The sequence below is a fragment of the Acipenser ruthenus genome, chromosome 1 (genome assembly GCF_902713425.1).
Source record: "Acipenser ruthenus chromosome 1, fAciRut3.2 maternal haplotype, whole genome shotgun sequence".
Lineage (NCBI taxonomy): Eukaryota > Metazoa > Chordata > Actinopteri > Acipenseriformes > Acipenseridae > Acipenser > Acipenser ruthenus.
Genome location: NC_081189.1, coordinates 3,064,133 through 3,089,047, shown reverse-complemented (window position 1 = coordinate 3,089,047; position 24,915 = coordinate 3,064,133). Strand labels below are relative to the sequence as shown.

At 41.9% G+C, this 24,915-nt stretch overlaps 1 protein-coding gene across 2 annotated transcripts in view; it reads left to right on the top strand.

The window, feature by feature from the left end:
- Positions 1-24,915, top strand: part of LOC117403970 (protein unc-13 homolog B) — a 222,221-nt gene that overhangs the window by 70,479 nt on the left and 126,827 nt on the right. For both annotated transcript variants that reach the window (XM_059029881.1, XM_059029927.1), the window contains exons 4-6: positions 16,311-16,428; positions 20,466-20,589; positions 23,046-23,119. In XM_059029881.1, the coding sequence (XP_058885864.1) occupies positions 16,311-16,428; positions 20,466-20,589; positions 23,046-23,119 (316 nt within the window). The remainder of the gene's footprint in view (positions 1-16,310; positions 16,429-20,465; positions 20,590-23,045; positions 23,120-24,915) is intronic.

Sequence of the window (24,915 nt, the reverse complement as noted above, 5' to 3'; positions counted from 1 at the left end):
TTATTTGTTACTTGTTTTGTAAGAATAGCAGTTTTATTTTACTCAAACAAACATTTTGGTTCTTTTCAAATGTGGCCAATATTCTGAAAATTGGCAAAAAAACAAAAACAAAAAAAAAGTTCCCTATTTCTGGAAACTAAATGCTGCTTCATAATCTGACAACAATCACACATTGAATGAGGCCAAACTGTCACAGAGAATCTTACTAAGAAAGTTCTAGAATACAAAAAAAATCCTATAGTAGAACTTAAGACTGGTCAGATTTGATGTGACCAGGTCCCCCAGTGTGTGTCAGAGGCCAGTTTCCTGCTGTCCTCTCTGCTTGCTGTGCAAGTCTGGGAAGGAAATGCTCCAAGGTGTTTGTTGTTTTCTTTATTTTAAACTAATCCTCAGCCTGCTTGTGGATTTCGTATTGTGATTGGTTGCTCTGGAGTGTGATTGCATTGTGGATTTCAAGCCTTGAGGCTTCAAATGTGTTTGACTATGACATTGGAGGCTTACCTTTATATCAGCCCAGAGTCAGGGTGAGGGAGGGGGGAGGGGGACGTCATTCTTGTCAATAAGAAAAGAGATGGAGACTTTCATTTCAGCAGAGCTGTGAGAAAATTCAAAGGGATTGTATTGTTTTTAAAGAAACTCACAAACACACTTATCCTCAAAGTGTCCGCACCTCCACTTGCATCAAGCTCACTATATTAGTGAGGACATGATGCAGTGCATCATTTTTGTACGCTTCATTTATCCCTCTCTCCAAACAGACAGGTTCTCCCACTACAGTATTTTATTCAGAAACACAAAAGTGAAAATGTTATCTTCATACCTGCAAAATTTAAGATTGAACTTTGTTGAGCAGCAGAATATTTCTACCCAATTTTAAAAAAGTGTGTCTGGTTACAGTTAACCAACATTTTTTTATTTTTAATTTGTAAATGAGCCCTTACGTCTACAGAAAACACACACACACACCGAAACGCAGGTGCGCCCACACACCTTCAGTACAGTAGACCTGTGTGTCTGTGAAGGCCTTCCCTCTCAGTGAGTGTGAGCATAACTGACAGGTCTAAATGAATCTTAATACATGAAACTGTGCTGTGAGCCAGTTCTTTTTATTTCCTAATAATGCGATGTGAATTGGAAGAGGGGGTCAGGGCCCCAGATAGCTGCCATTCTTCCAGGCTGCTGGACAGATGGCCACATTGAAAATAATTACCCTTGGGTTAGAGTAATATCATTAATCTTCTCCAAATGCTTGCTTTCTAAATGTCTTGGTATCCCTGAAACCATTCTGTACTGCACCAGAGGACACAGGTGGAAATGAAGTGGAAACAGTCTTAGGTTAGGAGTTTTGCGAAGGCGTGGATGGGTTCGATGCTGAATCAGTGGGATTCTTTAAAATCCGACTTAACAAAATATCTAATCTATATTATAGCTGTCACATCACATGTCATGTTAAAAGCAGTGTGCACTGTTAGGATGCTGTAATGTAATTAGAAACAATTGAACTGAGAGTGATGATGGAAAGCTCCACTGCACCCACTCCAGGAAATCCCCTGTGTGTCAGTCAGGGAATTACCATGTAATTTATAGAGAGCATTTCCCCCTGAGACTGGAACACTGACACATGAGAGAGTTGTCACCCAGTGCAGCCTGCACACAGGGCGTGTCTGTCCTTTCTATAATAGCTGGGTTCATACAGTCTGGAACAAAGAGCTGTCTGCACCAGTCGCCCCCAGATCATCAGGGAACTCCCACACCCGTCAGGGATGCATTGCATTCTGTAGGGCACGTGTAGGAATTGCAAATCCACTGCCACTGCCGCTGCCACCACTACAGCTGCTAATATCTCATTAACCATTTCAGCAGCTTCATACGTTTCAGTGTTATCAAAAATCCTTGGCTAAAATATAATGGCACCCTTCACTTTCACCTGTGATCCAAGACAGTTGCCATATTGGGGTCATGGCACGGTTGGCTTTCTAGGTGGTAAAGACCGGACGCTTGGAGATTTTGGCCTGGGATATGTGCCCACATGGTGTGTCTTATTTAGTTCCAGCTGACATACAGTACAGTGCTGGATCTTAGTATTGGCACAGAACAAGCCAAGGGGAACTACATTTTTTATTTTATTTTATTATTTTTTTTTTTAAATAAAAAATGGCATAGGGGCACTGTTAAAGCACTTCTCATAGTGACCTCATTCTAAACAGCAGCAAACGGCTCTAAGCTGAATACTGTACATTCTACAAGACTGCTCATTTACATAAAATAGTCCCCAATAAAGTATACTTCCTTCTGTAAAACATTTATACAGCTCAAAAAAAGCCAGAGAAGATGCAAGCATATTCAACTCTTGCCTGACAAGCATCCATCCAGGGCCCCTGCACATTCATGGAGAATAAACCGGTGTATGCACGTTCCACGAGGCTGTTTAAAGCCCTGCCTTCCTTTCACTCGAACACACCCTAGCCATTCGTTTGATGGGCTGTCTACTGTACACCTGACACAGCATCTCAATACACATGCTCTCTGCCTCGGTATTAATACATATTAAATATCAGGCCCTATTTACAAAGCTTTACCTCATAAGTTATTTAAAGAAAGTTTATTGAAAAATGAAAAATGTTTAGTTGCTAACATTGTTTTTAAATACACTGTATGTTAGGTTGTGTATTCCCAATGTATTTACTGTGTAACAACACATGTTATTACACTGTAATTAGTGGAGTTAGACTCTTCAATGAAGCTTTTGGAATGTGCTCCACTGCATTTTTCTGAAGTGCTGGATTTGCAGCATGAATTTATATTCCCAATTCATCATAGGGCCCACTCACACATCTACGGATATGTAATCCGAGCACACTGTGCCTGGTAATAGCCTTTTTGTTTTGGAGGCCTTAAAGCAATCCGGGTTGGAATTAATTAACGGGATCGGAAGAAGTAATTTGCTGTGTATTAATCTTCCCTTCTGAACCCCTAGCGCACTCTCGTCTCTGCTGTTATGCAGACTCAGACTCGACTCAGGTGCTGTGTTTCTGTGTCTGTTTAAGAGCTGTATTTGCATATCTCTGTGATTCTTGTTGTATTGAATAAGCTGGCAGGAGCTCTCCAGGGTACCATGCTGAGTTTCTGTTAGGGATATATGTTCAGAAGAGTTGGGGGGGGGGGTATCTTGAATACTGTTGAGGGGAGGCAAGTAAAGACGGTTAGGTTTACAGTCGTAGACAAAAGTTATTTGGCAGTTAAAAATAGAAAAAACACAAAAAGGGATTTCAAATTGTTCTATTTAAAGATATACATTTAAAGTAGAGATTCAGCTTTATAATAAAACAACAAATTATTACATAAGATGCATAAAATGAAAAATACCATGCAAAAATGTCATACTGTGACGAAAGTATTTGGGCATCCTTACATTAGTATTTTGTGTGCCACTCTTTGCTTCCTTTACAGCTTGCAGTTTTTGTATTTTGAAACCAGTTCCTGGCATCTTTATGGAGATATTTTTGCCCATTCTTCAACACATACAGCTTTGAGTTGTGCAATTGACTTTGGTTTCCTGGTTTGCAACGGCAGCCTGCAGGTCAATCCACAACATCTCGATGGGATTCAGGTCTGGGGACTGAGATGACCAATCCATAACTGTAATCTTATTTTTTTTCAGAAATTCCTTTGTAGACTTTGCAGAATGCTTAGGATCATTATCCTGCTGGAATAGAAACTTCCATCCAATAAGCCTTCTAGCAAACAAATGAGAGTGCAACATTTCTTTGAAGTTTTGCAGCATTCATTGATCCTTCTACAATACACTGCCAGTGCCTGAGTAAGAAAAACAAGCCCTTACCATCACACAACCTCCACCATGATGAACTTTTCTTAATTATTTTCCTCTTTTCCTCCAAACATATTGTTGGTTTCTTGGTGAAAACAAGTTCTATTTTGGATTCGTCTGATTATAAAATTTGGTTGAAGAAATCATCAGGCTTCTTCAAGTATTCAATTGAAAACTCCAATCGCTTTTTTTTGTGTATTGTTTTTAACAAAGGTTTGCATCTTGGTTTTCATCCATGGACATCATCTTTTTAAGGTATCTTTGAATTGTTCGGTCGTGAATTTCTTGACCATCTTCTCGCATTCTTGTGTCAGATCTTTTTTGCAGTAATCTGAGGATTTTGCCGGGCTGCTCGAACGATTCTTCTTCCAGCTTTTGCAGGAATCATTCTTGGTCTTTCACACATGAAGCTAGTTGCAGTAGTTCCTGCTCTCCTGTGTTTGTCAATAGTAGCCCACACTGTGCTTTTCAGTAAACAGAGTCTTTCTGCAATTTATCTGGTAGTTTCTCCTTTTTCGTTTAGTTGTATCACTGCCATTTTGAGTTTTAACCATTTTTGTTGCTTTTTTGAATTTCAAATTTCCAATTTATTTTTTTAGCACTTGATGATGATGTGTTTATTCTAATTATCATCAGGTGTTGGTTTTCAATCATGATAATTGTCAATAATTAGCAATGAATGGGTATGTAATATGTTGATTGCCCAAATACTTTGTGTTATTTTTCATTTTATGCATGTTACGTAGTAATTTGTTGTTTTATTATAAAGCTGAATCGGCACTAATGTATATATTTCAATAGAGCAATTACAAATTATATTAATCTCTTTGTGGTTTTTCTTATTTTTTAAACTTCCCAAATACTTTTGTTTGTGGCTGTATATCCAGATTCACGTTCCATATATATATATTTATTTACCATAGAGGGTTGTCAGTCTTATTTAGTTTAATTAAGCAACAGAACCCTGATTTAGAGGTCATCATCGTCTGGAATTTGACCGCAGTGTGAAGGCATTATCTGCTGTACAGACAAGAGCAACTAAATCAGGGTTTATTGCAATTCAAAACTGAAAAACAGAGCCTTTAACTTTAATGTCATTATTTTAAATATCGAAGTTAAGATTTATTTACTGTTTTAATATTTGTTTCTTTCTTTCCTTCATTTTTTTTTTTTTTTTGTTAAAGCTAGACATTCTATCTGAATGTTCCACGGCCACTGTCAACAGTGTGGTAGCGCCCTTTTAATGGAGCTTTCTGATTGGTCGATGAAAGTTTTGAGGTTTTTAATTTAGCCAATAGCTGCTTTTTGAATACATTTGTGCTGATCGTCCCCTAATATATATATATATATATATATATATATATATATATATATATATATATAAAATATATATATATATATATCTATCATTTATAACTTAGGACCAGCAACAAACAAGAGTATTACAAACCTGTTAATGAAGAGTGATTATATTGACTGATTCTGATTCTGTACACTAAAGTCTCAAGGAAGTGTGCGTGATATTCATTAGACAAGTAGTTAGGCGATACTATATAAAGGGCAAACAGAGTACATTTTTATACCTGCTAACTGTACAGTGTAATGGAAGTCTGCAGACAGGGTTCATTGAGATGCAGAGAAGATGAGTTTCTGATCTGCAGGGCTGAGCTGCCTTGCAGGAGATGACTGAGGCTTTGCGTTGCTTCATTGATGCACTGATGCTCTGCATGGAATTACAGGTAGTGTCTGGAAACAGTGAGGAGCAGTTTCGCATTGCAGTGGTTTCTACACTCCTCCTTAGGGTCCCTGGCACTAGCAGGGTCCCTACCAGAATAGGCCTGCCATTAGAACGACCTGGCCTTTGTAGCAGACTCGCAGCTGTCATGAGTGTGTGGGGAGGCAGTTAACAAAAGCCAACAGAATGCTCGGTTCTGTAGTGTAACGGTAATCAAGGGAGGTTGTGATGAGGTTGTATAGTTCCTGATGAGACAGCACTAAGAATACTGTGCTCAGCATTACAAAAAGAACATTGTGGCTTTAGAGAGAATCGAGTGAAGAGCAGCCAGACCAATCCCAGGGATGAATCGCATCAGTTATAAAGGTATGAAAATACTTTTAGGGAACTACCTCTATATAGTCTAGAAGAAAAGAAGGATGAGGAGGAAGAGGTGATTTTTTTTTTTTTTTTTTTTTAAACCCTAAAAGGAGTTGTCAAAGGTCAGTAGTGATAATGTCAAGATCACCCACGGGCACCCACCATCATGCCCCTTGGGTAGTCCCATGATTGTTGCTGAATAGTTGCACACAGCTCTCACATAGCCTATACATTAAAGGGATGTTCTAATTGTACCTATATTCTCTCATTTTGTTTGGCGAGTCACAGACTTACGAGTTTTGCATGGCTTTTAGTGGCCCAGTTCCAAATGCAATAAGCTGTGTGCTAGTATTCAGGAATGTGTAGTGTAGATCCATCTGGCATTGTTTACCAAACCAGAAATGTCAGTTTTAGCAGGATCGGTCTAGAGATACTGGTTAGAAACACTTCTTACTGTATCACCTGTGGATTTCTTAGGAGGGGAGGGGTTACTGGTTTAATTGTTATATGTTTCTACCAAGTCAAAGTGAAGACAAAATTAATTAGACACAGCAATCTGTATGAACAGTAATTTGCAGCATTAAAAACAAGGTTAAAGGGATTACCTCAAATGTAATCAGTTTAAAAGCAAAAGCAGTTTCTATGCAGGCCAGCGATGTCTGTCTGTTTGTCAAAAATAAAACCATATCCTACGTTATACTATGAAGATTGTACCATACATTAGTTCATCATGGTTTTTAGTGTGCTTCTCCATAACGGTCTCGGCTTTACAATGCTTACCTATGCTTTACTGTGTTTTCCGTATGCTTTCTTACACTGTCCTATGTTTTTACTGTGGGAAGCTTTTATAATAGTAGGTCATTTTGATGTACTTTTTCATGGTACTGGTAGCTCTGGTTTTGTATTCCTGTCCATGCCGGGAGAATGTATGCCACTGTAATACTGGTTAGTATTGCTGACATTCATCATTAGTCTCTGTAGCTGTTGTCAATGCAGGTGGCTGGGACTCAGGTTAGGAAGGTGCGGGTGCACATGCATCTTTAATGCAGCCTCTTTAGAGATAAGTAGAAAGAGCTGCACCTGACAGCACTGCGCTCAGTTTTTATTTACCAGGGAGGCGGGGATTACAGAGCACCACAAAAGGCAGCGTTTCCTCTAAGCCAGGGGCGTCAAACTCAGCTCCTGGAGGGCCGCAGTGTCTTCTGGCTTTCGTTCCACCCGAGCTCTCAGTTACTTAATTGGTCTAATTATTTGATTAACTGGACACATTTAACACTTCTCTTCATGCCTCAAAATGTTTCATAGGTAGTGTACCTTGAATCAAGTGCATTTTTAAAGCCAACTGTAAAAGACCTGTAAAAGTATTAAATATGTCAAAATCAACAAATAATTAGATCAATTATGTTAACTGAGAGCTTAAGTTGGAATGAAAACCAGAAGACCCTGTGGCCCTCGAGGACTGGAGTTTGACACCCGTGCTCTAAGCAAATTGATCTGTGTACCGCAAGAATTCTTGGATTTCAATTTTTGTTCTATTTTTAAATAACTTTTTTTAATCGTCTCAGTGCTATTTATGATCAGTTTTCTGAACTTGTCACTTCTGAAAAGAGGACAGGCTTTGCTTATTTGCATTACTTAATTGCAGACCAGTACCTGGATAAGTCTTGCATTACTGTGCACCTGCACACTGGACATTTAAGTAGGTGGTCTATATACTGTAACTTATACTAACCTATTTAGTTGTTTTTATCTGTTTTACAGGTTTTGCCAGTTGTGTTCAAGTTTTATTCCAGTACCAATTGAAATGATAGTCGGGTATATAAGATTATATTGTTTCTGACAGTGTTTCTGTTATGGACCCTATTCTATCCTATGGTTTGAAAACGGCTTGACCACACAGATGGAGATCCTCAATGTTGACCCTCTCCATGCCTACATTTAAACTTGTGTTTGTACCTGTTTGCCTGTGGGCAGTGAAGTGTTAAACCCAGTCTATAATAAAATGCTTCATTTTAAAGCCCTGAGCAGTCAAGCTTGCAGAGGAAGCCAGTCTGTTGTGACCGGTGAGGAATGTGTTGGTGCCGCTGAGTGACGGGTGCTCTGTCTGTGTGATAAAGAGAACAGAGCTCTGCCCACTCACAGCAGGCCCAGAGTCTGGGAGGAAACGCTGAGGCTGACAGCGGTTCAAACTGAGAGGGAGGGCTCTTGGCAGCAGCTGATGTTTTAATCAGCAGCCCAGATGGCCTGATGCCTGACTGCTGGGAGATAGATGGAGCTCTGCCTTCCTCTTTCACTCTCCGTAGTGTTTCGGAAATGGTTCTAACCCATCCATTTAAAAACATTAGACCTGTGCCCACAGCCTGTCTCTGTGACATTGTTCATTATTCATTCATCCTGCACCACTCTACAGTTTCAAGTGAATGGTGATATTATAACAACTCTTTGTACCAAGCGAATACTTTATACATGTGTGTGTACAGTATGTACAGAATGTAGAATGCTTAAAGAGCTTCTTAGTATTGGTACAGAACATGAGTTATATGAACTAGTTTGTTCTTGTTTAGACTGAATCTTTTCGTGTTTCAGTCATCACATCCTGGCCACTTTTATACACTCAGCAGTTTAAAGCAGCCCTGTAGCCTCAGCAGAGCTCTGAGAATATACAACCTCCATGTAGATCAGGTACACAGGGAGCAATCCTCTGCAACAGGTAGTGGTGGCTTTGATTTTAGCAAATGCATCTTCTACTTTACTAAACTGAAGTCCTTTACTAAACTGTGAAGTCCTGAGGTCCCTTTTTCAGAGTACTGGGAAGAGTGAATCACCAGGCACAGCTGCACAATCCCAGGGGCTTTGGTTCTGAGTTTAGAGGATGAGGGGCGAGTTGCACTACCCTGGATGAATTATTCACAAGGATGGTGTGAAGAAAACATCTGTTTCTGCCCTTCAGTCCAAGGGGATTGTCTGTCTGCCCATCCAGCAGCATGCATGCATGCCGCCCTTACATATTTCCATATATCCAGAGAATCGCTGATCACACTGTGATTAAACATTTCACTGCTAATTCAAATGTGAAGAAGGTAAATGGGGTTGATTTTTCTTGAAACCATCTTTGCTGCAGACCCATGTCTGAAATTCACAGTAATGAAAAGTTAGGAGATTAGGTATTCCCTTTTTGCTGTAGGATTTTATTTTCTGAATAACTGAGAAACCTTTGGTTTGGGTAAATGTGGTGCTTTTTAAAAAAAATCCTGCCATGACTGTTTGCACTCTGTATTGTCTGTATGAAGTACCTGTTTTTTTGAGGAAAATTAAGCTCTAAACTAACAATCGACACCATGACAAAGTACTCCAATACACACTTGATTCGCAGTCTTACTTAACCAATTTTAAGACACCCCAAGAAGATCATAGGCATAATAAACTAACAAAGCGCCATCAATCCATTTGTTTCATGTCATTACTCTGGCAGCTCACACTGCTTGCTGTATTGCAGTAACATTCCCAGCATAGCTTCATTTGTTTCATGTCGTTACTCTGGCAGCTCGCACTGCTTGCTGTATTGCAGTAACATTCCCAGCATAGCTTCATTTGTTTCATGTCGTTACTCTGGCAGCTCACACTGCTTGCTGTATTGCAGTAACATTCCCAGCATAGCTTCATTTGTTTCATGTCGTTACTCTGGCAGCTCACACTGCTTGCTGTATTGCAGTAACATTCCCAGCATAGCTTCATTTGTTTCATGTCGTTACTCTGGCAGCTCACACTGCTTGCTGTATTGCAGTAACATTCCCAGCATAGCTTCATTTGTTTCATGTCGTTACTCTGGCAGCTCGCACTGCTTGCTGTATTGCAGTAACATTCCCAGCATAGCTTCATTTGTTTCATGTCGTTACTCTGGCAGCTCGCACTGCTTGCTGTATTGCAGTAACATTCCCAGCATAGCTTCATTTGTTTCATGTCGTTACTCTGGCAGCTCACACTGCTTGCTGTATTGCAGTAACATTCCCAGCATAGCTTCATTTGTTTCATGTCGTTACTCTGGCAGCTCACACTGCTTGCTGTATTGCAGTAACATTCCCAGCATAGCTTCATTTGTTTCATGTCGTTACTCTGGCAGCTCACACTGCTTGCTGTATTGCAGTAACATTCCCAGCATAGCTTCATTTGTTTTTGTAGAACAGGGGGCAGTGAGCAGCTTGCTGCTGCTAATGTAGGTTACTCTATATGTTGAAATTGAGGAAGTCCTGAAAGCAGAAAGTGAATTAATTAATTAATTTGAATGCCGTAGCAGGAATATATATAGAGGCCTTCAGCTCTTTCAGCACAGTTGTGTTAAGAATGATGAATGTACTTCGAATGTACTATTTATAGCACACGTGGACCATTATTTTTTTTGTTTCTTTTAATAATTTAATACACACTACTGCGCTTGGCAGCAGGGACTTACTGCTTGGCAGAAGCAGCGTAAAAAGCAATGCCGTCCCCGGGGAGATTCTGTGTGTTCAAGTGTCAAGTTTGTCTGTTGTGTTTTTAAAAGTAATCCAAGGAACTGTCCACAATAGAGATTGCAATCAAGCTCCTCCCGGGGACAACGACTCTGGTTCTCCTTTAGCCCCCAAATTACTCGCAAACGCACCCCACCCTCACACACACAGCCATGGTTCCTGCTGCACGGAGCAGCTGCTGAGTCTCTTCAATCCCTCACCCCACAGGCTGTGATCCCCTCTTAATCCAGCCATTACTGCTGAGTCTCTTCAGTCCCTCACCCCACAGGCTGTGATCCCCTCTTAATCCAGCCATTACTGCTGAGTCTCTTCAATCTTTCACCCCACAGGCTGTGATCCCCTCTTAATCCAGCAATTACTGCTGAGACTCTGCAGTCCCTCACCCCACAGGCTGTGATTCCCTCTTAATCCAGCCATTACTGCTGAGTCTCTGCAGTCCCTCACCCCACAGGCTGTGATCCCCTCTTAATCCAGCCATTACTGCTGAGTCTCTGCAGTCCATCACCTCACAGGCTGTGGTCCCCTCTTAATCCAGCCATTACTGCTGAGTCTCTGCAGTCCCTCACCCCACAGGCTGTGATCCCCTCTTAATCCAGCAATTACTGCTGAGTCTCTGCAGTCCATCACCTCACAGGCTGTGATCCCCTCTTAATCCAGCCATTACTGCTGAGTCTCTTCAGTCCCTCACCCCACAGGCTGTGGTCCCCTCTTAATCCAGCCATTACTGCTGAGTCTCTGCAGTCCCTCACCCCACAGGCTGTGATCCCCTCTTAATCCAGCAATTACTGCTGAGTCTCTGCAGTCCATCACCTCACAGGCTGTGGTCCCCTCTTAATCCAGCCATTACTGCTGAGTCTCTTCAGTCCCTCACCCCACAGGCTGTGATCCCCTCTTAATCCAGCCATTACTGCTGAGTCTCTTCAATCCCTCACCCCACAGGCTGTGATCCCCTCTTAATCCAGCCATTACTGCTGAGTCTCTGCAGTCCCTCACCCCACAGGCTGTGATCCCCTCTTAATCCAGCAATTACTGCTGAGTCTCTGCAGTCCCTCACCCCACAGGCTGTGATTCCCTCTTAATCCAGCCATTACTGCTGAGTCTCTGCAGTCCCTCACCCCACAGGCTGTGATCCCCTCTTAATCCAGCCATTACTGCTGAGTCTCTGCAGTCCCTCACCCCACAGGCTGTGATCCCCTCTTAATCCAGCAATTACTGCTGAGTCTCTGCAGTCCATCACCTCACAGGCTGTGGTCCCCTCTTAATCCAGCCATTACTGCTGAGTCTCTTCAGTCCCTCACCCCACAGGCTGTGACCCCCTCTTAATCCAGCCATTACTGCTGAGTCTCTTCAATCCCTCACCCCACAGGCTGTGACCCCCTCTTAATCCAGCTATTACTTCTGACAGCCACTCTCCATCACCCCCCTCATTCACAAGACCTGGAGGCCAGTGTGGCCTAGTGGTTGTAGCTGAGGGACTGGTAGGCAGTGTGTTCTTGTGGTTGGAGCTGGAGATTGGGAGGCAGTGCAGTCTGAGAGACAGAGCTGAGGGACTTGTAGGCTGTGAGATGCTGTGGTACAAGCTGAGACCCAGTAAAAAGTAGAGAATGGTTCCTAGCTTGCCAATTGATGTATAATACACCATGCTAACGGATATCTTTGTCATCTCTGTATAGTGCTGGTTGTGTGGATCTGCTCAATGAAACAATAAAAAGCATATCTATGTTGGAGCAAATCCAACCAGCCATTGACACGAATCCCTTCTTTTATCTCAGTGTTTTTGCATGGAATAGTTGCAGTTTTAGCATGTTTTTCCCATGGTTATACAATGCATTTACTTTACTATACTGTACCTCTCTGTACGTTACAATACTTGCCTATGATTTACCATGCTTTCGCTGTGCTTTTACACTTTGCCATGCTTTTACTATGGGAATCTTTTCTAGGGATTGCCTGGAATTGAAATAGTTTGACATGTATGTCTTTAAACTTACAATATACCACAGATTGTTAATTAACATTTACTTTTTTTTAATTTTTTTTTTACATATGCTTTAAAGAGATTATTGTGCCTCATTTTTGCACACAATGGTTTGTGTTTCTCACTGAGCTGCTCAGCTCCCCTGTTCAGATGAGCCAGTAAGATGTCTCCCTTGAGGGAAGCAGTTGAAAACACACACACAATACACACACACACACACACACACGCTAAGCCCCTGGGGTACAATACTTGTGAAAGGCTGGATATCTGCCTCATTGGGTTGAATCTCAGTCTTTCTAGTGGAGTTGACAGGTCATGTTTGACCAGAAGTTGACCCAAAAGGGGACAAGCATATTGTAACTGTGTGTGAATGAGTCCCGCCATTTGGGAAAGTTGGTAAGAAGTTACAGTATTTGAAAGTGTATTTTAATCGGTCCAGAGATTCAGAGCTACCTGTAATTAAGTACTGTAAAACATGATGTTAACGACCAAGAGATTTTCACTCATTTTGTGTTTTATTAAAAAATTAGAATAGTTGCCACATTGATTATATATACACCATATGTAGACTTGAATAAACCCATAGTGTGACATCCTGTCATTCTCAAAACGAAGCTGTCACAGACATCCTTCTGATTTCCAGTATGTTACTCCTGTGATCAGGATCCAGGGGTTTGATCGTTGGGGTGGTAGTTGATTATTGCGATTCGTTTTTCTTTACTGTACTATGGATAGTCCTTGATTTGTCAGTATTTCATATTCATTTCCAGACAGTTTTGTGGAGATGCCACCAGCAATATGTGAAAACCGCCTGAAACAGCTGCTCTCGTCAGAAACCTGCTACTTTTCCCTGTCTCTCCTTCTGACAGATTGCCGTTCAAAGCACAGAGGGAATAAAGATGTCAGATAATGACAGGATGCAATTGTAGCGCCTGCGCTGCTGAAATGCAATTGTTTACAGGATGCAATTATATCTGCAAGATCTTCAAAAGTAACCTGGTGTTCTGCAGGCCTTTGTTTCTGACCGTGACATCACTTGAGTTAATGTGTAATAGGCAACCCATTATTTTATAATGTATAGTGTATAGCCTAGACACTAAGTGATAGTGTGTGTAATGCAAAGTGTGAAGTTTCTTGAGCAGTGTTGTGGACAGTGGACATATTATAAGGCAGGGGAGCTTGAATAATCTGTCTTCCTGTGTCCCTAATCTACAAGAAATCTACAAGAAATCCTATTCAAAACACAGTAACAATGGCGTTAATAATTAAACTTCCACAGATTGGAGGACCAACATCTGAACACACAAGATCTGCAGAAACACCAGACCCTCAAGTTTCTATTCAGTTAGCCCTTAAGGATTATTGCTAACAAAATGATCCCAGAAATCAGACATGTAGCGCACTTCCATTCACTATGTTGGTCTCATGTGCAGTTTTGAAAGAAACACATGCTATTGTAAACATTTTAAAATGCGGTATCTGGTACTACACTTGGTTAAACATTTCACTTGCTTGGTCAGTCTACCTGGAGGGTGTGATGGGCCCCACCCCTTCAGTGTTTTGTTTCCAGACAATAACCAATCGACTGCTTCCTCTGTTGACGGACATGCTATCAGCAGGAAGTGCAAGTATAACATATTTCCTGTGAAAAAGTCCGAGAAAGTCGGAGCTTCCATTTTAAGCACAGTACATGTGTTTCTTACCAAACTGCATTTCTGAGCCCTATGTCGATAATGTAAGTGCAAAAAAGGTAAGATTTAGGAATCCTTTTTTTAGCTGCAGTTACTTTAAAACCCATTCTGTACACGGAGGGGTTTGATTTGATGTCACCTTGTTAGGATTATCCTTTAATCTTACTGTCCTTGTTTACTCTTCTTTTTATAGTACAAAAATAAACTAGTTGTGACGCACTTGATAACAATATAAATGCAAATACATCAGTCTTTCTATTTGGACAAAGCTGTCTCTGTGTTAAGCAACAGTACAGAACAGACGGCCAGTTTTAATTGAGAGATTTAGCTAATGCACGAGAGAGCATTCTGCTTGAGGATGCTCGTTTACTAGCGCAGCAGCTAAATGCTTAAGGATCATTTTAATTGCTTTTTAATTGGGAATTACAATTAAAAATGGTTGAAGGACTGATTCATTAAGCAGGAGGAGTGTTCGATGCCCTGAGCTTGTACATTTCAGGCAGGATCAGGCCTCACGCTCTTGTTGTTAAAGAAGATAAATAGATATATAGATGGCGCAGGTAATAAAAACCTCCGATGATCTCCGTTAGACTGGGATCTTAATGCCTCCTTCTCTTGCACGCTGCCACTGGTTTTATTGCAATGTCTCATTTGGGGCAGAGAACAAGCTAGTAAAACACAGACGCTGTCGCTGCCCAGAGGATGGGTATTATAGACGAATGAAGCCAGTCAATCTAATAATATTGATTGGGATGCTTGGCAGGGTGCTGAATTACAGAGCACGTACAGTAGCTGAGTTTGACCCACTTTCATAGCTTTTTTGTTTTTTACGATGATGGATTTATAATTAGGTTTTTGTCCACTTCACATAGCAATTGGTACAATTTACAGTTAAGATGTTATTGGAAATAATGGAACACCAGAGAAATGATGATCGGGGGGATGGGATGGTTACTCAGTGCCACAGTGAAAGTCATATCTCTATGCTGGTGTATTGAGTGTTGCTCAGGTTTTTAACTTTACTGGGAGCATCCGACCTAAGAAAGAGGATTTGTCTTGTGAGCATTGCATTGTATACAGATCATGCTCCCTCCCTGCAACATCGTTGACACATTGAAGTGAATGAATGGGAACAGAAAACCAGCAGCATCGTTCTAAAAAAAGATATCAGTAATGAAGACCATAATAATTTATTGCTCAAATCCTGGCCCTAATGATACTTTAAGGAATTTACAGAAAAAGTCCATAAAATATGTCAACTCTGGGTCTTTATTATTACATCCGCTATGAACCCCAGCATTTCATGGGAGCTTCCTGCAGTCTGAGCTGCTGTCATGGAAAGCGGAGGTCTGTAGTGGCTCATTTTTCATCTGTAAAGAAAGGAAATAAATTTACACAAGGCCATTTATCCTGGTGATTGGGTTGGCGGTGCATAAAGACCGGTCCATTGGTAAATGTCAGACGCTGGAGTGCCACAGTCCCACAGCTGCCAACTTTACGCGTCTATCGAGATAAAAACCAGCAATGAGAACTGGCAGACAGACAGCTTAAAGGGGAAGCAGCAAGGTACTGCTGTGCGTGCAATTGCAACCTGCAGAAATTAAAGCAGCAAGATCCTCCTGGTTTAACGGAACAGCATGGAGTTGTATGCATTCTGTTTTACTGGTATGAAGGCACATAGAAACCTCTTTAAATGTCAGTACTGTCTACACTCTCACTGTATACAAATACAACATGCAAGATTTAAGTGCAATCGCAGTTAAACAAGGGGAAGTGAAACACTATTAATGTTGTGATACGATATGCATTATGATGCTTGAGCCGGCCCTCTACTTTGTATATCTCTAAATTCAAATAAAATCTACATGATGTTTTAAGAACCTGGGTTTGTAAGTAACGAATTATTCATATCTTAGAATAACTCTGTTTTATTTTTTAGGATTACTCATTATGCTGGGGATCTTTCAGTTTCATATCACAGGTTATTTATTCATAATATTAACCATTCTACCATGCTTTATTGTCAGTATGGGAACGGTTCCCTTCAACTGCAAAGTTCAATGCAATGCTGATATTGCCTCCTACACAGACGCTCTCCGTTCTGTAACCCTGGAATATAATTGAGTGTTTAAAGTCAGATATACTTCCTCTGTATCTGTACTCATTGATAGATAAGTAACGCAATGTTTCTCCTCCTCTGTGTCTGCAGCGAGATCAGTCGTCTGGACCTGGGCCTGATCGTAGAGGTGTGGAACAAGGGGCTGATCTGGGACACCATGGTGGGGACCGTCTGGATCCCTCTGCGGAGCATCCGGCAGTCCGAGGAGGTGAGGCACCAGCCTTCCCTCCAGGCACATGGCGCTCTCACACAGGCGTGTCTTGCATTAACGCAATGAAGTGTTTCTCAACTCCAGGAGGGCATGTATCACCCCAATCATGAAGCTCTAAAAGTTTTCTATTAAATCTGGCCTCACATACAGTACACACACACTCATAAATACTGGAATCACAACTGCAGGTGTGGAGGTTACACCAACATTAACTCCCAAATGTTTCCAAAAGTGGAAAGAAGCTTACTGTCTGATATTTAAAATACCACCAGTGCGCTGATTGAATTCAAACACATTCTTCCTTGAGAAAGGTGTGAGGTAATACTTCAAAGCTTACATTGAATTTGCCAATGTGGATTTACAAAAGAAAGTAAACAAAACAAAACACACATTTAACAAGAACAATTCTGCAAGGTACATTTTTTTTATATATACAGACGTGCTCAAATTTGTTGGTACCCTTACAGCTCATTGAAATAATGCTTCATTCCTCCTGAAAAGTGATGAAATTAAAAGCTATTTTATCATGTATACTTGCATGCCTTTAGTATGTCATAGAATAAAGCAAAGCAGCTGTGAAAAGAGATGAATTATTGCTTATTCTACAAAGATATTCTAAAATGGCCTGGACACATTTGTTGGTACCCCTTAGAAAAGATAATAAATAATTGGATTATAGTGATATTTCAAACTAATTAGTTTCTTTAATTAGTATCACACATGTCTCCAATCTTGTAATCAGTCATTCAGCCTATTTAAATGGAGAAAAGTAGTCACTGTGCTGTTTGGTATCATTGTGTGCACCACACTGAACATGGACCAGAGAAAGCAAAAGAGAGAGTTGTCTGAGGAGATCAGAAAGAAAATAATAGACAAGCATGGTAAAGGTAAAGGCTACAAGACCATCTCCAAGCAGCTTGATGTTCCTGTGACAACAGTTGCAAATATTATTAAGAAGTTTAAGGTCCATGGAACTGTAGCCAACCTCCCGGGCACGGCCACAAGAGGAAAATCGACCCCAGATTGAACAGAAGGATAGTGCGAATGGTAGAAAAAGAACCAAGGATAACTGCCAAAGAGATCCAAGCTGAACTCCAAGGTGAAGGTACGTCAGTTTGTGATCGCACCATCCGTTGCTTTTTTGAGCGAAAGTGGGCTCCATGGAAGAAGACCCAGGAGGACTCCACTTTTGACAGAAAAACATAAAAAAGCCAGACTGGAATTTGCTAAAATGCATATTGACAAGCCACAATCCTTCTTGGAGAATGCCCTTTGGACAGCTTTTTGGCAAGTCACATCAGCTCTATGTTCACAGACGAAAAAATGAAGCTTTCAAAGAAAAGAACACCATACCTACAATGAAACATGGAGGAGGCTCGGTTATGTTTTGGGGCTGCTTTGCTGCGCCTGGCACAGGGTGCCTTGAATCTGTGCAGGGCACAATGAAATCTCAAGACTATCAAGGCATTCTGGAGCGAAACGTACTGCCCAGTGTCAGAAATCTCTGTCTCAGTCGCAGGTCATGGGTCCTCCAACAGGATAATGACCCAAAACACACAGCTAAAAGCACCCAAGAATGGATAAGAACAAAACATTGGACTATTCTGAAGTGGCCTTCTATGAGTCCTGATCTGAATCCTATCGAACATCTATGGAAAGAGCTGAAACTTGCAGTCTGGAGAAGGCACCCATCAAACCTGAGACAGCTGGAGCAGTTTGCTCAGGAAGAGTGGGCCAAACTACCTGTTAACAGGTGCAGAAGTCTCATTGAGAGCTACAGAAAACGTTTGATTGCAGTGATTGCCTCTAAAGGTTGTGCAACAAAATATTAGGTTAGCGGTCCCATCATTTTTGTCCATGCCATTTTCATTTGTTTTATTATTTACAATATTATGTTGAATAAAAAATCAAAAGCAAAGTCTGATTTCTATTAAATATGGAATAAACAATGGTGGATGCCAATTACTTTTGTCAGTTTCAAGTTATTTCAGAGAAAATTGTGCATTCTTCGTTTTTGTGGAGGGGTACCAACAAATTTGAGCACGTCTGTATATAAATTTTGCATCTTTGTGCATCTCAGTAAAACTGGCTGGAGGACGGGGTAATCATTTGGGATAGATAGGATTGCATTTTAAGGTACAATCTTAAATTCTGATGTTAGTGTTTTCAGCGTGACTTGGTTTCTCATAGTTTTACCACCTGACCACTAGATTTCCCACACAGTTTGAGCTCTTCTCGTGGCTGTGGGGGGAGACTACAGCTGCGCCAATCCCACCTCCTTCCAGCAGGGGTCGCTGTCCATCATTCAGTGTCTTGGAATTGAATTCCTCCTAAGTACTAAACTGTAGCAGCTGTGTTGCTGTGTGATTTATTTATTTTTTTCCCCAACAAAGACTAATCTTTGTGTCAGGCTGAGGGAGAGGCAGGAATTAGTGGCAGGGCCAGTGTCAGAGGCAGTGTGCAGCTGTGCTTGTGGGAGAGCTGATTGCACAGGAGAGGTGCTTAACACCCTGTCCACTTACATCAGGGCACCACGTGCGACTTCCAAATCAATACTGCATTACAGGTGCTCATTGTCTTTCTAACATCAAGTCCGAGCTGGTGTAAACCGGCCAAGACTTTAACTGCCTCTGACTTCCATTTCACCTGTGGGGAATACAAATCAGTAGACATCTGATATTTACTAACCTCCTGAGTCCCTGCAGCAGTGGGCAGGAGTTTATTAGCTTTATGGGGAGAAATAAAGAGACTTATGTCTGGTTTCACAGACCCTGATTGAAGTAGTTTTTTAAAAGTAGTGAGTAGTTGTTTCTTGATGAAATAAATGCCCAGTTCTTTTCTTCAGATATTAGTTTGTTTTTTTCAAGTTTAATTTTGGAAACAGAAAGAACGCTCAAAGCAAAACAGTACAGATCACACTTTCATATGCAAACTGCACTAAGCAAAACTGAAGTTCAAAACATAACAGAACAAAATAATATAATGCAATACTGTAGGTTTGATCTGCCAGAACTCCTCGATCGACAAGTCTCCAATACTAGTCGTAATGAAAGAGAGAAGAGAGAAGTGAGCTGAGCTGAGCGCACCTTGGTTAAGTAGCCACTGACCTCAGCCCCACACTGGTTCTGCCTCACACTGTCTAAGATTGTGTTATCTTGCTGTGGCCCTTTGGTCCTTTATGCTGTCTAAGATGGTGTTATCTTGGTGTGGCCCTTCGATCTTTTGATTTATTTGAAAATAAAACGCAGTCATAAAACTACAAAACAAAAGCGCTGCTTACGCAGTGCCCCCACTGCCGCTATGCTGGTCAGCTCGGGTCTCCGTCCTACGCTCGGCTTTTTTCTATACACTGGGGTGGCCAGAGTTCCCCGTATCACTACACGCATCCCCTCAGGTGTGTAATAATTAATTTTAATTCTTGTTTTATTTGTTTAAGACGGGCTGTCTTCCTCAGCCATACTTGCCTGTTTCGTCATCTCTTCAACCGCTGGCGTTCCTGCCTGGTCTTTGTTTACACTGGTGTTCTCAGCCAGTTTCTCTGGCTATTCCCAATCACGGCCACCCGAATGAATAACCAAACGCAGTACTTATGGGCTGAGCAATCCCCCAAGGCCCGCCTCTCACCCACTCAGAGAGAGGGAAATCCAACACATCCTCTTCCACATCTCTCCGTGTCATCGCCATGACTGACAGGCGGATCTTACAGGTCTGCTGCCCTCTTCCTGCAGAACCACGCATGCGCCAGACAGTCAGCACAGATCTCCCCTGTTACAAATCATAATGTAATAAAGCACAGTGAAAGCATGGTAAAGCATAGGTAAAGATTGAGCGGTATGGTAAAACATGGCAAACAATGGTAAATGCATAGTATAACCATGGGAAAACTGCAAAATGTATTATGCAAAGTTGAAGTTTGAATAGCAGGCCCAGCTGGATTCAGGGTTGTTGTCTGATCTCTTTCTTTCTCTCTCTCTCTCTCTCTCTCTCTCTCTCTCATGGTCTCTCTTGTGCTGTCTTTCTCTCTCGTTTCTCAGGAGGGCCCGGGGGAGTGGGCTGTGCTGGACGCAGAGGTGTTGATGAAGGAGGATGAGATTTACGGCACCAAGAACCCCACGCCACACCGTCTCCTGCTGGACACGCGGTTCGAGCTGCCCTTCGGTAAGGTCCTGCTCCCTGCCGCTGAGTGGGCTTGTGTTGTCTGTCTGTTTCTCTGTGCTCCCTGTCTGTCTGTCTTTCTGTCTGTGTCCTGCCCTGCCCTGCCCTGAAGTATCATTAAATGTCTCGTCAATCTGTCTGTGCATCTCAGTGACTTTGTGTCCACCTGCCAATTGGTCTCTCTGTCTTTGCATCTTTATAGAATGTATGTCTAGTTGTCTATTGGTTGTATGTCTGTCTGTGTGTGTCCTTTCCCCACAAGTCACTTTGTTTAACCATTTGGTATTCCAACTACAACCCATAACCTATGGATGTGTGGAAATTTGAGATTGAGGATCATCCTTATGATCTGTGCGATTTTTGTTTTTATAGGGATACAAAGTGTATAAACAATAGGGGACCAGTTATGAAGCAACTTGTTTTTCCAGCCCAAGCTGTAAATACTTTATGATTTATGGTTGATGTAATCTGTCGGGTCTCGATTCTGACAACAAAAGGCTTTGTAATGCTGGGAGTGTGTTTGTTTTGAGACTTTAGCAGTGAAAATTCACTGGAGGCTGTCCCTCTGATCTCTCTCATGATGTCATACAAACAACCAAACAATGAAACAAAAAGGGAGCATCTTAACCAGCTGACAGGGGGTCTGGAAAATCATTTCTGTGGCAGTGTTAATATTGTTCAGGAATGGAAATTGCATAGCAGTGTGATCCAGTTCTGGTTTTACTATTAGTTAGTAAGACACACCTGAGCTTGTTAACTCTACACTGGCGAATCAAGCTTGTCTGGAATGGATGAAACTGCAATGCAATAGGAGTCTCATTTCCATCCCTGCTGTTCATTTTACTATTCAGTAATTTTACTGTATAAGAGCCTTCACTAATTCACTGTTTTCATGTCTTTTGATTTGTAAATCAGAAAACTAAGTAAAGAAGGAAGCACATGTACTCACGCGACCCAGTCTAATTGGAGAAAATGATCTTTTCTCAGAAGAATGTGTTCCTCTGGGTAGATTTGGAGATGCAGATGGTGGGGTGATCACTGTATAATTACAGGCTTGGTTCAGTCCTTGGAGTTTGTGCACTTGGATTCTCATCCTAATTAGACCCTTGCTGATCAGACGTCACTGGATGGTTGTGTGTCACACGCACTTGAGGGGGTAGGGTGCGGGCGGGGGGTGAGGGGTTCATTACACTGTTTAGATGACGGCTGCTCACCTGCTGTGTGCCTGCTGCGTTAGCCGCACAGATCCAAGCAAGCAGTGGATGGTGATCGACTCAACTTCATATAGGATTCAGATTTATTATTGCGTAGAAATGTTGATACAGAAGTCATAGTAAAAGTAGGAGCCAAACCTATGCCATAGCACTGTCAATGCGGTGTAGGAAAGACACTGTGGAGCCAGGATGGCACTGGTATGATGTGAAAAATAGCACTGGGTTTGAATTGTTAATAAATAATAATAATAATAATAATAATAATAATAATAATAAATACTTTTTATAGTGCTTTTCATTGTAAATGATTACAATTAATTCATAAGTATGAAACAATGTTTTGATGAAATCCATCAAATCACTTTTACTATGAAAACAAATAAAATAACCAAACCCAACCCAATCCTTTCCCGCACAGTCATAATACATCCCCAGACAAAAATTGTTCTGGGGGGACAATGATTATGAAATGTGCACTGGCCCCTGACTGATCAAACGGGAAGTGAAATCCAGAGTAAGCTGCTGTATTCTGATCACAGTGCCTTAGAAACAAGTTTGAATGTAAAAGGTCAGCATCTGAGGAAGCAGCTGTGCTTCTCTGTGGCCTTGACGCCTTGATGTCTGGTTATGTAAGACGTCTGCCCCGCTAAACGCTACACAGCGGGCCCCTCTTTCATACAAGCCCTTTGAAAGCTCTGCTTTTAGCCCAGTTCAAAGCGGGTCGATCACTTCTCTTAGCCGCCTAACCACGTTCCCTCGTATAAGGGCAGCATGGTGGGTCAGTTCTATAGAGGGGTGGTCATTTGCTTGTAGTTTGTTGACAATGCAGCACAGAGCCTGCCAGGTTAATCCTTCATGCAGTTTAAATGCTGTATGACGTGGTGTTGGATGTTTTGTCCCCAGTGTGGTGACCGTGGCCAGGCTTTTAGTTGCTGTGCCCGCCTATGGAATTCAATCCCAGGTGGTACCAGGAAAGCCAGCACTAGATTGAAAACACACTGGTTTCTTTTTTTTTTTCAGTGTGCTTTTTCTGAGCTGGAACTGATTTATAAGCTCACAAGTGATCTTTTAAATATTCAATGTGAAGCTCCCATGCCTTGACATGCAGCGCCCTATATAAGAGTCAATTAATTGTATTGTAATGTAAGGTTTAATGAATGGCAACCGATCACACATAATGCAACTCCTGTCTTATCCTTTAATATCATCGCAGCTGGATACCAACTTTTATCTTCTCCTTGTCAGATATCCCAGAAGAGGAAGCGCAATACTGGACCAGCAAACTGGAGCAGATCAACGCCATGCGAGACCACGACGAGGTAGGGACAGAATCTAAATACAGACCCTACTCTGCACAGAGCAAACTAGAGCAGATCAACACCATGCGAGACCACGACGAGGTAGGGACAGAATCTAAATACAGACCCTACTCTGCACAGAGCAAACTAGAGCAGATCAACACCATGTGAGATCACGACGAGGTAGGGACAGAATCTAAATACAGACCCTACTCTGCACAGAGCAAACTAGAGCAGATCAACACCATGCGAGACCACGACGAGGTAGGGACAGAATCTAAATACAGACCCTACTCTGCACCCAGCAAACTAGAGCAGATCAACACCATGCGAGACCACGACGAGGTAGGGACAGAATCTAAATACAGACCCTACTCTGCACCCAGCAAACTAGAGCAGATCAACACCATGCGAGACCACGACGAGGTAGGGACAGAATCTAAATACAGACCCTACTCTGCACCCAGCAAACTAGAGCAGATCAACACCATGCGAGACCACGATGAGGTAGGGACAGAATCTAAATACAGACCCTACTCTGCACCCAGCAAACTAGAGCAGATCAACACCATGCGAGACCACGACGAGGTAGGGACAGAATCTAAATACAGACCCTACTCTGCACCCAGTGCTAATCCCCATTGAATGGAATGGCCGCACAGCGCTATAAACAGATAAGATATGGCTCTGCACCCAGCCCTGGGTTTCAGAACTTCTAAATTAATTCGTTATTTTAAAGGATCTCAGTTTTGATGCAAGTGTTCCTCCCTTATACAGAAGCTGCATGGACAACTCCTATTAGTAAACCTACAGACTCAGGTGAGACTTAGCTGTGTGCATCAGATTTACCAGGGGTCTGATTGTTCAAACTCCTGGCCCCTGCTCATTTCAATAATATACAGCACCTAAAGCAGGGAGTGCTGAAACCCAGGACTGGGTGCAGTGCCAGTTTCATACCCTGTGTACTTATCAATGCCGTCAGGTGGATGCTGTTGCAACAAGTGCTACAGTGTAGCTGCAGACTTACTGGTGTTTCTTAAGCAAGAGCGCCATCTAGGCAGACTAATGCAGTACTGCAAATCAACATCTTTTAGAGACATGATTGCTCATCTGTATGCATTTTTACATCAGGAGTTATATTGTTTTGAGTTTTGTGCACCACTGAAATACTTGGATGAAATGTTGATATAAATGCTTTTACATGGGATTTTTTTTTCACTTTGCATTGGTGTCAGTGCCCTAGTTCACACAAAGTTAATTAGGTATGTGTGCATGTTGTGTGTGACTTGTTTTTGTGTTCATTTAGGAGTGTTTTTTTTTTTTTTCACTGTAATAGTGCTACTGCATATAAACTCTGTGAAAGAATATTTGGAAGCCCAAACAATTTTGCACTGCGGGGGAGGCGAGGTGGCGGGCCGGGGGGGAGGTCGCGGAAGCGGGTGTGAGGCGGGGCAGGGGGAGGCGAGGGGGGAGGCCGGGGGGGCAGGAGGCGGGTGTGAGGCGAGGGGGCGGGCCGAGGGAGGGGGGGCGGGTGTGAGGCGAGGGGGCGGGGCGGGGCGGGGGGGTATTTCTAGCAGATTTGTATCCTGTGTTTTTCTGACTTGTTAGTTTGTGTGCTTACTGGATGTATGAATTGACATTGGTTTTATTGACAGCTTTACCTACTAGTGTGGGTGTGTTTGTGTTTTTTCACAAATTTTTGTTTTGTATCTTTTTGATTGTTCACTGCTGTGCTTTTGGTTTTGAAGTACTGGAGTGTATTGTTCTGATATGAATAATTCTCCTGTTTATTCTTTTTATTTGTGAATGATTTTGTC